Genomic DNA, 15353 nt, shown 5'->3' on the forward strand with positions numbered 1-15353 from the left:
CTACGGAGAGCGCTTCGCGCAGGTCCCCCGGACCTCTGTTTGAGTGGCTTTGTTAAGCTAGCCGCTGGACAGAGTGGTAAATCACTTGTTGCATTGCACCGGCCGGAGGGAGGTTGGAGATTCCCTGAGGGACAGTGGCTCTACTCAACAGAGGTACCTAGTTGAGTTAGGGTAGGGGTGTAAATGGGTCGGGTCAACCCGCAAAGACCCGCAACCCAATGGGTTTTGGGTCGGGTTTGGGTGCATTTTGGGTGAAAATCACATGGCCCAAACCCAACCCAACCCAACTATTAAAATTGTTGGGTTGGGTTTGGGTAGCTTTTTCTCTAATTGGGTTGGCCTGCAACCCAATTATGATGCCTCCAATAGTTGAGTTGGAGATCCTTGGCGCCTAATAGGTTGGGTCAACCCAAGACCTGTCGGGTCATCCCATGACCAGAACCCAACCCAACCCAAAAAAGTGTGATGCTGGGTTGGTTTTGGGCAGCATATTGTAAAATCTGCCGCTACACAACCCAACCCGGTGCTCATGTTGGGTTGGGTTTGGGCAACACCGCAAGAGCTACGCTACACAAAGTGGTAAGCGTAGCAAAAGCGTAGCGATTTGGGTCCCACTTTGCTGCACTTTTAGTAGCGGACTGGGCGCTACACTTTTTGCTTTTTTTTTCAAGCAGAAAAGATCCGCAAAAATAGCAAGCTATTTTCAGCTGTGAATAGTGGAATTCCGCTACGCTTATTGCTACAGTAGAGGAAAAAACGCTACTTTTTCCACAGAAAGGCGGACTGGCACGCTACACTTTTTCAAGAAAAGCTGCCCCATTCGCTACGCTTTTGGCGCTACAAGGCGCTAATAGCGCCAAAAAGCGCCAATTTCGCCGCTACGCTCAGCTTTATCAAAAGCAGAAAAAAATTCGCTGCGCTACGCGCTAATCATATTTAAAGTAGTGGTACTGGCGCTTCGCTACCGCTTTAAGTAGCGGCCTTCCGCTTGCGCTATTGCTAATTGTCATTTGAAAAAGTGGTACCCCCGCTTCGCTACACAAAAGCACCTCTTTTTGTAGCAAAGCGTAGCTCTTGCGGTGTTGGTTTGGGCACCCTTTTCTGACCCAAATCCAACCTGTTTACATCCCTAAGTTAGGATAGCACTACACATTTTCCCTGCCCACTATTTTTTGTCATTTTTTAATCCAAAAGAAGACTCAAAACCATTACTGTCTTTTCACTCTTTGCTTTTGTTACTTTGTTGTTCAGTGACTCATTCAATGCACACAGCCTGGTGTTCTAATTCAATTTGTAGTGTGAATTTGCCTGCAAGTTCCAAAGTTGAAGGGTTAAAGTGGATCAGGCGGGCTACTATAGGGGTGTTGTTTGAATTTGAAAACATAAACTTTTGAGTGCAGATTTTTATGTAGAAATATTGCTCTACTTTGAGTGTTTGGCTGGTGGCACATATTTTTGGGGGCTTGATTAATCAACTCCCTAAAATTTGACTTTTGACTCCCAGGATGTCCAGGAGACCATGTTTTGACGTCTGGACCCAGTCCCCAGAACCAAAAACTTGACCCGGTGGAGTTTGGGAGTTGTAAGTTGAATTATTCAATATATATAGTCTGGGAGTTGGAATTGATATTTTCCAGAAAATGACAGAAATAAAGAACAAATAATAACTTCTCACTTGGGCACCCAAATCCCATCAAAATTTTACAGCAGGAAGAAAACCCTCTGAAGAGCACATGCTGAACTAGATGGAGTTAGCAATTGAAAGGAGTGTGCTACTGCAGGTCTAATTTGGCGGATTTCCTACTAAGAACATACCGCTTTTTGGGCTGGCCGCGCAGCGGTTGCCCACTGCACTGCACTAAAAAACTGCTTTTTTGTACTGCAAAGCAGCATTTCAGCCTTGTCTCTACTACTAGCAGTGCTGGGGGAACTGCTAGCAGTGCTGGGGGAACTGCTAGCAGTGCTGGGGGAACTGCTAGCAGTGCTGGGGGAACTGCTAGCAGTGCTGGGGGAACTGCTAGCAGTGCTGGGGGAACTGCTAGCAGTGCTGGGGGAACTGCTAGCAGTGCTGGGGGAACTGCTAGCAGTGCTGGGGGCACTACTAACAGTGCTTGAGGCGTTACTAGCAGTGCTGGGTCACTACTAGCAGTTCTGGAGGCACTATTAAATTTTAACAGTACTGGAGGCACTATCAAAATTGCTGGAGCACTATACACCAGGAAAAAAAAGTAGTCACTTGATGGCAAGTGACATGATGTAGCTTTGTTTTCAGCTCCAACACTACTCCAATGCTGCTCCTCTCCAACAGCACATCTAAGGCTCACATGACAGGTGTCAGGATCAAAGCACTCAATGTGACAAAACCAGATGATGCTCAGCTTTGGCCCTGGCCCAGCTGATGCTCAGCTTTTACCCTGACCCAGCTGATGCTCAGCTTTTACCCTGGCTCAGCTGATGCCCAGTTTTTTCCCTGGCCCAGCTGATGCTCAGCTTTGGCACCAGCCACCTGATGGTCATCTTTGACCCTGGCACAGCTGATGCTCAGCCTTGGAAATGGCTCAGCTGATGCTCAGCTTTGGCGCTAGCCTAGCTGATTTTCAGTGCTGGTCCTGTCCAAGCTGATTCCCATCTTTTTCCCTGGCATGGCTCAGCTGATACTCAGCAAGCTGAGCATCATCTGGGACAGGACTAGGAAAATGCTGAGCAAGGACTGGACAAAGCTGATCATCAGCTGTGCCAGGACTAGTACAAAGCTGAGCATCAGCTGGGCAAGGACTGGTAAAAATATTTTATTCCAATTATGAAAGTGAGCTGCGTGAAAAAGCTTATGAGCTGAGCAAAAAATCCGAGTATGAGCTTGGTACCAAAGCTGAGTATCAGCTGGACAGAACTTAGGATCATTTGGGCTCATCAAAAACTGAACAGGACCTCCTTGGTAAATTTTGGAAGTTGAGGAGACAGTTGGGAGATTGTGGTAGATAGTGAATAGATATTGGATAGATGTTGAGTAGCTGGCTGGAGCTGGTGTGATGTCACTTGTCATCAACTGACTATTTTGATTTCCTGGTGATAGGGACTATTACAAAGTGCCAGAGGTGTGAATGATCAAATTAAAGGAAAGAGACAGGAGGTGATTGGAGAAGTAAGACAGCAACAAAAAATGAAGAAGCAGAATAAGCTTGATGATGATTTAGACCAATGATGAATTTTTCCCACAGTTCTGGTAGTTTTTCTTGTTAGGAAATATGCCTAATTAGACCTGTAGTAGCACACTCCTTTCCTGATTTGTGCTAATGACATGTAGTTCATAATATGCTCTTCAGAGAGTTTTCTTCCTGCTGTAAAATTTTACTGGGCTTTGGGCACCCCAGTGAGCAGAGAGGTTATAATTTTCTCTTTATTTCTGTCATTTTTTGGAAAATTTAAATTTTGACTCCCAGACTATAATTTGAATTCCAACTCCCAAATGCAAGCTGTCTGGTTCAATTTTGTTGGTCTGCCAACTAGGGCCAGATTTAAAAATATGGTCTTCCAGACATCCCATACCTTTGGGAGTCAGAAGTCAAATTTTAGGGAGTGAATTAATAGGGGGGTTCACAATAGGATAAAAATAAAATGTTATAGTAAATTTTAAGGCCTTTATCAACAACTTTTTAAAAATATGGCAAGATGTACAGGCATGGATGTCCCCTGAAGATCAGAGCAACTTCTTCATTTTTTAAAAAAAATTGATCATATAAGGGCCTTAAAATTGGCTCTAAAGTTTTATTTTTAACCTATTGTGAACCCCCCTAATGGAGGACTTCCTGTCAATCTGTAGCCTACTGTAGAACCAGATCTGCTGTCAGAGAAATTCAATTTTTGTGGGGACATGCTTTCCCAGGGGCTGCAGATCTGATTTTGCAGGGCCTGTAGATCTCAATGGGAAGTCCTCCAACCAAGTCCCTATTGTTCAGCTTGAAAGTTTATGACTTTATGGCAAGTCAACTGATCATCTGATGAACACCCCCTCAGGAATTTTGGGTTTAGGTTCAACCCATTTGAAGAAACACTGCATGAGGTAGCGACTCAACTGTGCTGTAACAAGAAGGTAAGTGTACAAAACTTTCCATAGTTGGCAAAGCCAGTCTCATAAATGTTTCCACTAGGACTGAATTGACCGAGACAAGCAAGAATTAGATCAAGTAACATGCATACCCATGGTTAAGTTTGCAGAGCTAGGCTGCAAAACTAGTTGACATTGTGAATGGTTTTGTGCGCTAATGGTGGATCAACCAGTACATTGTGCATGAAAATCTCCTGCAAACGTGACAACCTCTATGTATAGAGTCACCGTCCCTGCAGGAGAGGCTCAGTACTTCACCCGGTACGTCGAAATTGCAGATACAGCAGCGGTGTCAAGCTTCGATTTGTTCTGCCTTGTATTCTAGTATTTAGATAAAATGAAGACAAGAATCTCTCCTCCCCCCAAAAAGCAAAAAAAAAAGTTATGCCAAGTCTTCAAAAAAGCGTAATAGACGAAGGAAACAGAGAAAAAATCTATCTGAAAAAGAAAGAAAAATTGAAAGTGGAAAGCAGGGAGAGATTGAAAGCTAAATTCACACACATGTAAATTTGTGTACCTTGCTAGAACGGTTTAAACTTATACGATCATTAGAATCATGAGTAGGAATTAAGAACAAAATAGTTAGATAACGCACTTTTCTTCTGAAAGTGCCGATTGAGCTTTTTGATTTTTGATTTGATTTAATCTGCTTTACGAGTCCACTGACGGGGAGAGTTCAGGTTGATAGTGGGAGAGGAGGTAGATGAGCGTGATTTACTGGAAGCTGAGGAAGGAGGGCGGCTGGGGCCTTTTCGGAGTTGATCTAATTCGACCGGATCTGTCGTCCGATTTTCATTGAGATCGCTGAGACGAGTAGGAGCGTTTCCAGAAGCGAGAGGAGTGTCGTTTGACCTGGTGGGCTCGGAAGGCTCGTTCCAGTAGCTGATGAGTTGGAGTGCGAGAATGCCGTTTAAGATCGAGCCGCAGCTGAAGTTGACCAGAAGGGTCGGATCGCCAGTCTCGGTCAGGGTGGTGAATAGTCTCGCCAGACAGCCTAGGAAAGAGCTGAAGATCAAGAAGCTCGAGAGTTGGCCGGTGGATTTCTTCTCGAAATTGATCATGATCTGTGGGATCTTGGAGCTCAAGGCTAAGGGAATGGAGAGCGTCAAAAGACCCTGTAGTAAGGATGCCGGGACCGGCGAATTCGGCACCAAGGTGATTGCTAAGAGTAGTGCCGGCGTTGAGATCGCTACGAAGGAGAGTAAGCCTGCCTTCGGATATCGTGATGATAGGATTATTAACGTCACTATGATTGTGTTTTGAATTAGAAGCAGGAAACTTTCGCCTGGATCGTCAGGAGGGGAAGAAAGATGAGAATGAGATCAGTTTTTTCTCAAGTTTTTCAAGTGGATGATACGAAGGAAGGATAATTGCATAGGCATCATTCTAGAAATGAGGATTGTTCCTTTTTTTTTTTTTTTTTTTTTTTTTTTTTTTTTTTGAAAGTGAAGACCTGTGCACTACCATAAGTTGAGATAGGAAAATCGTGCCGGTAATTATAACAAACGATGATGACCAAGCCGAGAGAGTCGAGGAGGAAGCCAACCAGGCTGAGGCCCCGGGCGGATTTGGATTGCAAGATTTTGATGATCTGAGGTACTTTGACGATCCCGCTTCCGAAGACGATTGCCAAGCTGAGAAATTTCGAGATTCCGTATTTGAGACAGTGGATCTCGTCCAGTTGGACGTTGTAGATTAAGTTTGTGTAGCATTCTGTTCCTAGCAGGGCGATCGCCGGCGTGCGGATGAACCTGTTGAAGAAGAATTCCAGTCAGTTGAATGAGATTTCGAGTTTGTTAGACAAATAAAGCAAGGAGAACAGGACGGACCAGGGGATGTTATGTGTGATGATATGAAGCCAGGACATGATGCCGGTGAGCCAAGTGAGGATGCTGAAAGAAGGAGGTAAGAAGACCTCGTCTGGTGATTCACGAGGGACGTAGGACGCCACGTTTTTTCCTCAGTGTGAGTCCCTGAGGTCGGCTGGGAGGGTGGTTCAGGTCTTGAGGGTCGATCGAAGGGTGCAAGCCGACGCTCTGATATGAATCCGGCGTTCCCGTGCCTGTTTATGGGGTGGCAAGCAGCCGTGGTCAGAGTCGAAGAAGGACTGGATGGATGGTGATCGGAGATGAGAGGATCCTGGGTGGGTCTGCATCTATAGCTCGATCGAGTGGGGTTGGCTGGCGAAGGAGTGGTGGTGATATCAGTAGTTTTCCATTGCTGGCCGAGGCGGACAGTCTGGACTGGATCAGGCTGGCTGGCGGAGCAGCTGAGGAGGCCAGGGCTACATACATATAGTTAATCACGACCCCTTTCCACACAGAAGTACTCGAGATACAGTGGTACATCGCAAACAAGCGGGAAAGCCACGTGGTATTTGTTGCTAGGAAACAGAATTGGGCAGACACTCCTGTATGGAATTCAGTGCACCTCCTGGCCGATGTAGCTACAATCAGATTACAACCAGGAGGAAACATGATCAAGTGCTCATCTCAGAAGCCTACCATGCACTCAGCTCTTAGGATATATTAGGGGGGTTCACAATAGGATAAAAACAAAACTTTAGAGTCAATTTCAAGGCCTTTATCAACAAATTTTTCAAAATCTGGCAAGATGTACAGGACTGGGTCTCCCCTGAGAATCAGAGCAAGTTCTTCATTTTTTAAAAAATTGTTTATAAAGGCCTTAAAATTAGTTCTAAAGTTTTATTCTTATCATATTGTGAACCCCCCTATTTAGCTTGAATGCCCAATAACATTTGTTTGACCTGTTAGTCCCATCCACTCTTCACACTCTGCATGATTCAAATGTATGACAAAGTCAAAGAAGATAACACCATATGCCAAAAAAAATCAATATTTCACTCAGGATCAACCAGAGAGTTGGATCAACCCTTGGTTCAAGTTGAGACAATGGAGTATGTACCACTTGGACCCAGGTCCAACACCAACATTTGCAAGTGGGTTGCAAGCCAGTTTTTTTACGGATTTACTTTGCGCACGGAGGGAAACTCGTTGCGCACAAGAATTTCTGTTGACTCAACGTCACATGACGTTGGGCCCCCCTCCGTGTGTGCCACCAGCTCTCCCCAAAGAACTATCTGCACATGGGGGTGCCGTGTGTTGACAGGTGGCCTTGAGACACTCTGGCCATCTGGAGGAAACAATCCCCTCGATGACCGGCACACAGAGTGTCTCAACCCGGTGTGGAACTACTCTTGGGGATGAATAGAGCTGGAAAGGGAATGGTGCTTTAATGGGCTGCCTCTCTGGGAACAAGAAAAAGATGTAAGAGGGTGGACTCTTATGGAAAGGTGTGGCTATAGAGGATTCTTGAGGTATGTCTTGAGGGTTACTTTTCTACTAATCTAATATTTTGTACACAGATAACAAGCTTGTCCAATCTGATTTATTGGCATAGGCAAGGCTAATGATAGGTGACCAGTGATCTGAATTACTTTGACAGGATCTGATGATGAACAAATGAAGAGGAAAACAACCCAGTTTATATACACAAGAAAGAGGAGCCATGAGGAAACAAGGATAACCTGAAGGGAAGCATAGAACATTCTACTTCTATAGGATGAAACAGCCATGTGGTTAGAGTAGTGGGTCAAGGAGTCACATGATGGTGTAATAGTGGGTGGGGATGATGCCATCTTCTGGGAGCTATGGTGCAATCTTCCTAGTTGGAGGAGGGGATATGTGAGACATAACAGGGGTAGAATATTCTATGATCTAAGATAGGAGGAGTCAGGTGTTTCAGGAAGTGTTTCAGGAAGAAGTAATCTATGGATCTAAGATAGGAGGAGTCAGGTGTTTCAGGAAGTAATAATCTAGGTGGGATTTTGGGGCTATGTCTAGTATAATGTGTATCATGTTGGGTTTGGAGGGTGAAGGGTTTCAAGGGTGCTTATACATCTTTGAGCACATGGTTCTAAGGAAACACTAGAAGAAGGGGGGAACATGTGATCTGGATAGATGTTTGAGACTAGGGAGAGGGTTTATCCAAGAGAGGGGGAGTGTGGGAATAGGAAATACTATTATCCAGGGCATGACCATTGAGTGGGTATGTTGAGGGCCTTGGGCTTTGCTGACAAGGGGGCCAGAGGTCTGGGATTTAGTCTTGAGGTGTGACAGTCTTGTGATTGATGGTTGCTGGTTTTTTGGGTAGATCAGGATTGGCCACCGGTCACCTGTCACCGCACGGCACCCCTGTGTGCGGATAGTTTTTTGGGGGGGAGCTGGTAGCGCGCACGGAGGGGGGCCTGACATCATGTGACATTGAGTCAACAGAGATTCCCGTGTGCAACAAGTTTCCCTCTGTGCATGAAGTAAATCCTTTTTTTTTTAACTTTGACAACTTAATGCCAGAAAATGTTTCTGATGCAGTATGCATGGAAAATTCAAATCTAGAAGAGAGAAAGGCAAGGACTGGGGTTTCTGGATCCTAAGTTGGTAGATTGCAGGATAAGGAAGCTGTCTGAATTTCCAGCCTCTTAAAATATGAGTGTGTGGTTTAGGCAGGAGAGGGGTTTTCCCTCTTCTGGCCTCGACCAGGGTGTGAGAAATGAAGCTGATTCATTTCGGCAACTGCAACAATGACAGGAGTAGGGTTCAGGCGCACACCCACAACTCAGGGTTTCTGAAGGAGCCTGAGCCGCGCGTGAACCCCCAAAACTCCGGAAGAAAAAAAAAAAAAAAAAAAAAACTGCAGAAAGGCAAGAAGCCGCCGAAAAACCCCCCATCACCCCACATCAACCCCGTCTTCCCTCATATTTACGAGGATTGCCTTTGTACGTTTAAGTTCGGCCGCCTCGTATGGCCGTAGGTACAGCTTGTAGCACCGCAAAGTCCACCTGCCCAGCGTGCATAGATCCCCGCTGGACATTCCCAAAGCGTGTCACAAAGAGGCCCCGCTGACCCGGAAACTGTGTCCAAGAACACTGGGGTAACCCCTCTTCTCAAGTGCCGCCTGGACACGCAAGACTACCTCCCGCCGGTGAGGTGGAACCGTTCACACCCACGTGATAGCCGAATAAAGACGTCCTGGTCGAACCTACTTTGGCCAAGCAACTTTTGAGCGCGTCCACGGGGCATAGGATTCCCTTCTGCTTTGTGAGAACTATGATATGTGACAACTAGATCCATGAGGGCAACAATGGGCTGCTATGCTACACTACGCTATTTCAGTGCTACATGTTAGCTTAGCAGCAAAAAGCGGCCACCAATTTCAAATAGTGTTAGCGCCGCTATGCTGCACTAACAGCGCGCCAATTCATTGTTAGTGTTAGCACACCGCTACATTTGCTAAGCTACGCTGCGCTACAACGCTTTTAGCGGAAAAACAGGCCTTTTTTACGCTAAAGGCGCTGTAGCACAGCGTAGCCCACGCTCTTTGGCGCCCTCTGTGTGTAGCGTTAGCGCAATTGCTCGCATCTGCGCCAACGCTACGCTAACAGCTAAATTAGCTGCGCACCCTGTGCACGTAGTGTTAGTGCGGAGACGGTGCAATTCCGCTAATGCTATGCTAAAAGTGAGCGGAATTCCACTACGCTATGCCATGCTGTGAAGCTCAAAAGTGTTCCTGAGAAACGTTTGCTGAGTGCGGAAAGGGATGTATGAGGAAACCTCTGCCTTTCCTGGTTCACTAGACACTAAAACAAGCCCACCAATCTCAGATTGGCAGGTTTAATGTAGTGATAGTGGAGTGTTATCAAAAGATAACTGTTGTTATAAAGTGGGTGCAATGAAGTTGCTAAAATTTGTTATGAGTGAGGAGTCTGGACTTCAACCAGATGATAGTTGGTCAAAGAGGACCCCTCAGAGGTTTGTGTTATTAAATGTGAGTGTTGTGTAGAGTTTTTATTTCGTATGTAAGTGTTTTGTAATGTGTGTAAAACCAAAATATAGGGTGACTGGTATATTGTGGAGTGAGCAGTTGTGTACTTTGTTATAGAGGAAACTGAGTGCAGGTAGTCTGCTAGTAGTCTGCTGGGGGAAAATTACAACAGGGGAGGAGAGCCTCCTTTTATAGACAACAGTGAGGGATTTTAGCTCCAGAGGAGCTCCACATGAGATATTTTAGCTAGGTACATGAGAGTTTTTGGCTAGTAAATATACTGAATGGGTGAATGTGATTGGTCAGGACTGTACATGTGATTATGGGTTATGACCTGCAGGCTGAATCAGGGGATGTGATTGGTCAGGACAGGATGTTAGTGTAGTCATGCTGTAACCAGGTCACCTGCTGTCGTTATGCAACAAAAATCCACTAGCGCATGCAGCTGGTGCATGCAGCTATCACATGCAGCTAGCACCTGCATGAGTGCCTGCATGTGTACACTGTATGTATGTAAGTGATGATGCAGCTATGTGTAAATATGTATGTAGTAAAGATGGCTCCGTCACACCCGGGTACCCGCGGCCTGTTTTGACTGGATTCTGACATCCGTACCCGCATCCGCACTCATTGGCGGGTACCCGCCGGCCTGGGCGGGTACCTGCGCGGATATCCGCGGATACCCGCTCCTTGAAACTCATCTCGGCGACCGGAAGGGGCCCCTTTTGGTCGAAGAGGGATGACCTCGGCGACCAAAAGGAAGCCGTTCTGGTTGCAATAAGACCTCTGCGACCAGGAGGTTTTCTTCTGTTCGCCGAGGTAACTTTGACGACCAGGAGGTTTCCTTCTGGTCGCCGAGGTAACTTCAGCGACCAGGAGGTTGTCTTCTGGTCGCCGAGGTAACCTCGGCGACCAAGAGGTTGCATTCTGGTCGGCGAGGTAACCTCTGCGACCAGGAGGTTACCTGCTGGTCGCGCGCTGAGGTTATTTAACCTCTGCGACCAGGACTATTTCCTCTTGGTCGCCGAGGTTTTACAAACTTCGTGACCAAGATAGTATCCTCCTGGTCGCCGAGGTTTTGTAACCTCTGCGACCAGGAGGATTTTTTCCTTCTGGTCGCCGAGATACAGCCCTGGTGACCGGAAGGAATCCCTCCTGGTAGATGAGGTTGTGTGTCCTCGGCGACCAGGTGGGTTTTTCTGGCTGCCAAGGCTGTAAAACCTTGGCAACCGGAAGAGATCAGGCCTTCTGGTAGAAGGGATCAGGTCTTCCGGTTGAAGCGGTGGGCGGGTGTGGGTTGAATTATCCAGGTACCCGCCCACTTTTTCCCGGAATCTCAGACATCCGCACCCGCACCCGCACCCGCACCCGCTGGCGGGTACCCGCCGGCCGTGGCGGGTACCCGCCAGCGGATAGCAGGTACCCGCAACGGGTTCGCCGGGGCCATCTCTAGTATGTAGCTATGTATGTAACTGTGTGTGTAACTAAGTGTTGTAAATGTGGATTGTGTAACTGTTTGAGGTTGTAAGGGGTATTCTGAGTGTGTAAGAGTATGTAAATTCTGAGTGAGTGCCCTTATGAGTGTTCTGTAAGGCAAGACTAGGGGTGAATTTGTCCCTAGAAGCTGAATCTTGAGGAATATTAAGTGATTGATAAGAGGAAAAGGGAGATTAAGAGTAAAACTAATAGAAATAAGAAAGAAAAGCAGAAAATTTTGATTTTGGTATATGGGATACCATAAAGCATACCACAACGCTAATGCTACGGTTAGTGTAGCTGGCCCACCATTGATTAGGGGGCTTCAAACATGGTTTGAAGGGGGGTCAGGCCTGCAATGGAGGGCACGGAACCCTCATACTTAAGTGGAGTCTTGAATCAGCACGGAGTCAAATCATCAAGAAATGTCAACACCTGTCAGGTGCGGTCATGCCAAGAGTACACGTACTCCTCTAGCTACACCGGTGACTGTGCAAGGGTGTGATCATGCGCGCGGCAAAAGTGCATAGAAAATACAAAATAACTTTTAAGTTATTTTTAATAAACCCAAAAAAGGGGTTTAACGGAGGGGCCAGGAGCTCCTGGGGTGTTTAAGTGCCCTCCAAAAGTCTTACAGGGTCTGCGCACCCGTGCGCAGAGGTTTTTCTAAGCCTGTGACGTCTGGGGCCCAATTAAGGGGGCGGTTTGAACATTGGAAACGTTCCCAGGAGATAGATTTGAGATATAATCCCTATAGAAAAGTGAAATAGCGGACTTACTCGTGAAGAGGGTCCACAAAAAAGACAACAGGCAACTCAACAAACCAAAGTCGTAACACTAGCAGGTGGGCAAACAAGTTGGGTAAACAAGGGCGGGGCTGGCAGGGCGACGAGGTGGTTGGTATGAATCTGGGGAGGCTTTTACTTGCTCAAAAGCCTCCCTTTATATATTCTTGCTGCGACCGGTAGGGTCACAGTTCTTTTTGCAAATTTCTCACAGCTTCTCAGCCGGGGGAAAGACCAGTTTAGACAGGAGTGATGGAGTATTCTACTACTCACATCACTCCTGTTCATTGTTCTTGATGATGTGGTGTGCTCTTCCTTGGTCAGAGCAACGGTGGGTAGTTACGATAACCATGAATCCTCTTCTTTGGTCTTCAATTCAAAATTAGGAACCAAATAAAATGTTCTGTCAGCTAGATCAAGAAGTCAGAGCTCTCCTCTAAAAATTGGTGAAAGAATTTTCCATTTTTGTCAAAAGAATAAATTGATATCCCTTATTCCGTGTCAAATTTTGCAGTTACTAGTAACTAAAACCAGTAACTAAAAACTGGAAGTGTAATCAAGGATATCCAGGCAGTCTTTTTACAAAAATGGAAAATTATTTCACCAATTATTAGAGGAGAGCTATGACTTCTTGATCTAGCTGAGAAAAATCATTAGGTGGTTCCAAATTTTAAATTAAAGACTGAAGGAGAAAAAAAACTGATAGTAACTGTTATCGTAACTACCCACCGTTGGTCAGAGGAAGAGTTCTGTTCTTGACTGTTCACCTTTGGCCGGGGGAGAATCAGTAGTTCACTTCATTGATAATCTCCTCTGGCCCTTTCCAATTGATCTTTTGATTGACACTCCTTTGTAAAAGAAAACTGGAGATTAACTGGCAACCCGTTCTCTTAGCTTGAGAACAGGTCTTAACCAATTCATTGCTTGTTATCTGGCTATTTCTTTTGGCTGGAGTTCTGCTATTTATCCCTCAACTTGTTCTAGGGTTTGAGGGGGGATGTATTGAATAGTTTTTTTTGTTCACAACGCTTTGCGCTGCTATTGCTAGGTGAATATTGACCAAAAAAGCATGTGTTTATTTTTCTTCTCTTCAGCGGCCTTTTGCGCCGCTACTTCTTAGTTTACATATGATAGAATAGTTAGCCGGGCTCTAACTTATTATAGTAGCCTGGCTGACAAAACCCCAGAGACAGGCTGGCACTGGAATTCCCTCCAAAATCTTTCACAATCTTTGGTCTGGACATGTTTATCTCAATGCCTTCCTGTCACGCTGCAAGATATCCCATTACCCAGTCTGAGACATGTGCAATGTCAAGGAAACGGTGGAACACTTCTTGATTTATTGCTGACTTCACTTGCGGCACCGGCAACAAATGCGCAACAATCTGAAGTCCCTGAAATTACAATCAGTCTTGCTGACAGAGAGATATCTCCTAAATGCCCCCAGAGCCACTTTAGCAGTAGCTCAATTCATCCACAACACAAGCCGTTTCCCAGAAACCCGCAGCTGTATTCTACCATTGACAGACATGTTGGCTCTTCCCCCCACAAACATATAGCGCTCTTGTGGATTCCAGTTTGTCCTTTTCCCCCTTTTCCTCCTATTTAGAGATAGTCATTTGGGACCTGGGTACCGCACCACTTTTTGGCCAATTTCAGGTACCTAGTACTGCACCCGGCACCGCCTGGGAGGTACCACGGGTACTGCGGGTACCATCCGTGATATTTTTTGGTGTGGCAGCGTCCTGCTGTCCTGCTTGCTCCATCCAGTTTGTTGCCGCCCTTTGCAACAAGCTGGAGGGCAAAAAGACCACTGTTCGCCGGGAGGCCGGAGGGACTCCTGCCCGCAAGTACTGGCTCTCCTCTTTGACCGGAGGAATCACTCCGGTTGAGGAGGAATACACACCTCTGACCGGAAGAATTGATCCATCCAATTGGAGGCATGTACACCTCTTTGACCGGAGGAATGGCTCCAGTCAAAGAGGCAAGTCCACCCAGCGAGCTGGATATGCGTCCAGCTCGCCCGGTGGACATCTCTTGCCAAGCTGGATACATAATATGTATCCAGCTTGCCAAGATGACTCATCCCTCACCAAGATGGATACACAATATCCAGCTTGGCTAGCAAGGTCTCACGGCGAGCTGGACACATCCAGTTCCCTTGGAAGATTCCTCTCAGCAAGCTGGTTACATATGTGTGAGACCCCTCCCAAGGTGTCACACAAATATCACAAGACACAGAGCAGGACCCTTATAGTCTTGACTCCTCCTCACCTACCTAGCTCTGCAGAGATACTGATCTCTCATTGGTAGGTATGTACTCTCTCTCTCTTTCCCTTTCATCAACACTGCAACTGTTCCAATCCGTGGAAAGGTATTGGTTGGTATTGGCCCAAAATCCGGGCCAATAAACTGGATTTGTATCGACTGGACTGGCTGAAACGATCCACATTATTGATGTCAAGTGTATTGGTCCAATTGGTCTAATACACCAGCCAGGGTCTTTGTGGATCGGGACTACCGATTTGATCCATGTAAATACCAGGGTGTGTTTTGATATTCTCATGTGCATCGGGTTAGGGCTTGGATTGACTGGGTATAGAGGAGCCCCAACCCACAATTTGCATAAAAATATGCAAATGCACCTTATCTACCGACGTGATTGGGAGATTGCCAAGAAATTGAACAATATCCTTGCTTTAAGTAACACCTTGTATTTTGTTTATCACTTATTTGTTGAAAAAACAACAACTTAAACTGATTGGTCCCTCATGTTTTAACTAGGAATTCTATTTCATCACAAAGAAGATGGAAGCCGATACCTCGTCCGCATGCCTGATGCTCACCGAATACCAATACATAAAGGAGATCATCAAGAAGAAGCAGTCCGCACCCGAACCAGAGTTCCAGGCTATGTTCAACAAAATGGCCTTTAAGACTGAAACTTATCTCTGCGAGGCCCTCGACTGCGATGTAATTCTTCTTGCAATAGTTCTCAACCCAGCATATTGGCTCTCCATGTTTCAGGCATGGTTCCCGAGTCACCAGTACGACACACCGAGTCACTGATCCGAGAGAAATATGAAGCTCGGAAATCTGAAGTCGATTCAGCTGCAAGGGAACATTCAATTGAATGCTTGGCTCCG

General features: G+C 46.1%; 1 protein-coding gene across 1 annotated transcript; it reads right to left on the minus strand.

The window, feature by feature from the left end:
• Nucleotides 1-4746: 4746 nt before the first annotated feature.
• Nucleotides 4747-5972, minus strand: PtA15_5A31 (uncharacterized protein; the record flags this gene model as incomplete). Its single annotated transcript, XM_053169068.1, has 3 exons — nucleotides 4747-5390; nucleotides 5570-5856; nucleotides 5935-5972. 3 exons carry the CDS (start codon nucleotides 5970-5972, stop codon nucleotides 4747-4749), a joined length of 969 nt encoding a protein of 322 aa, XP_053020016.1.
• Nucleotides 5973-15353: the final 9381 nt, after the last annotated feature.

Source organism: Puccinia triticina, chromosome 5A, assembly GCF_026914185.1.
Source record: "Puccinia triticina chromosome 5A, complete sequence".
Lineage (NCBI taxonomy): Eukaryota > Fungi > Basidiomycota > Pucciniomycetes > Pucciniales > Pucciniaceae > Puccinia > Puccinia triticina.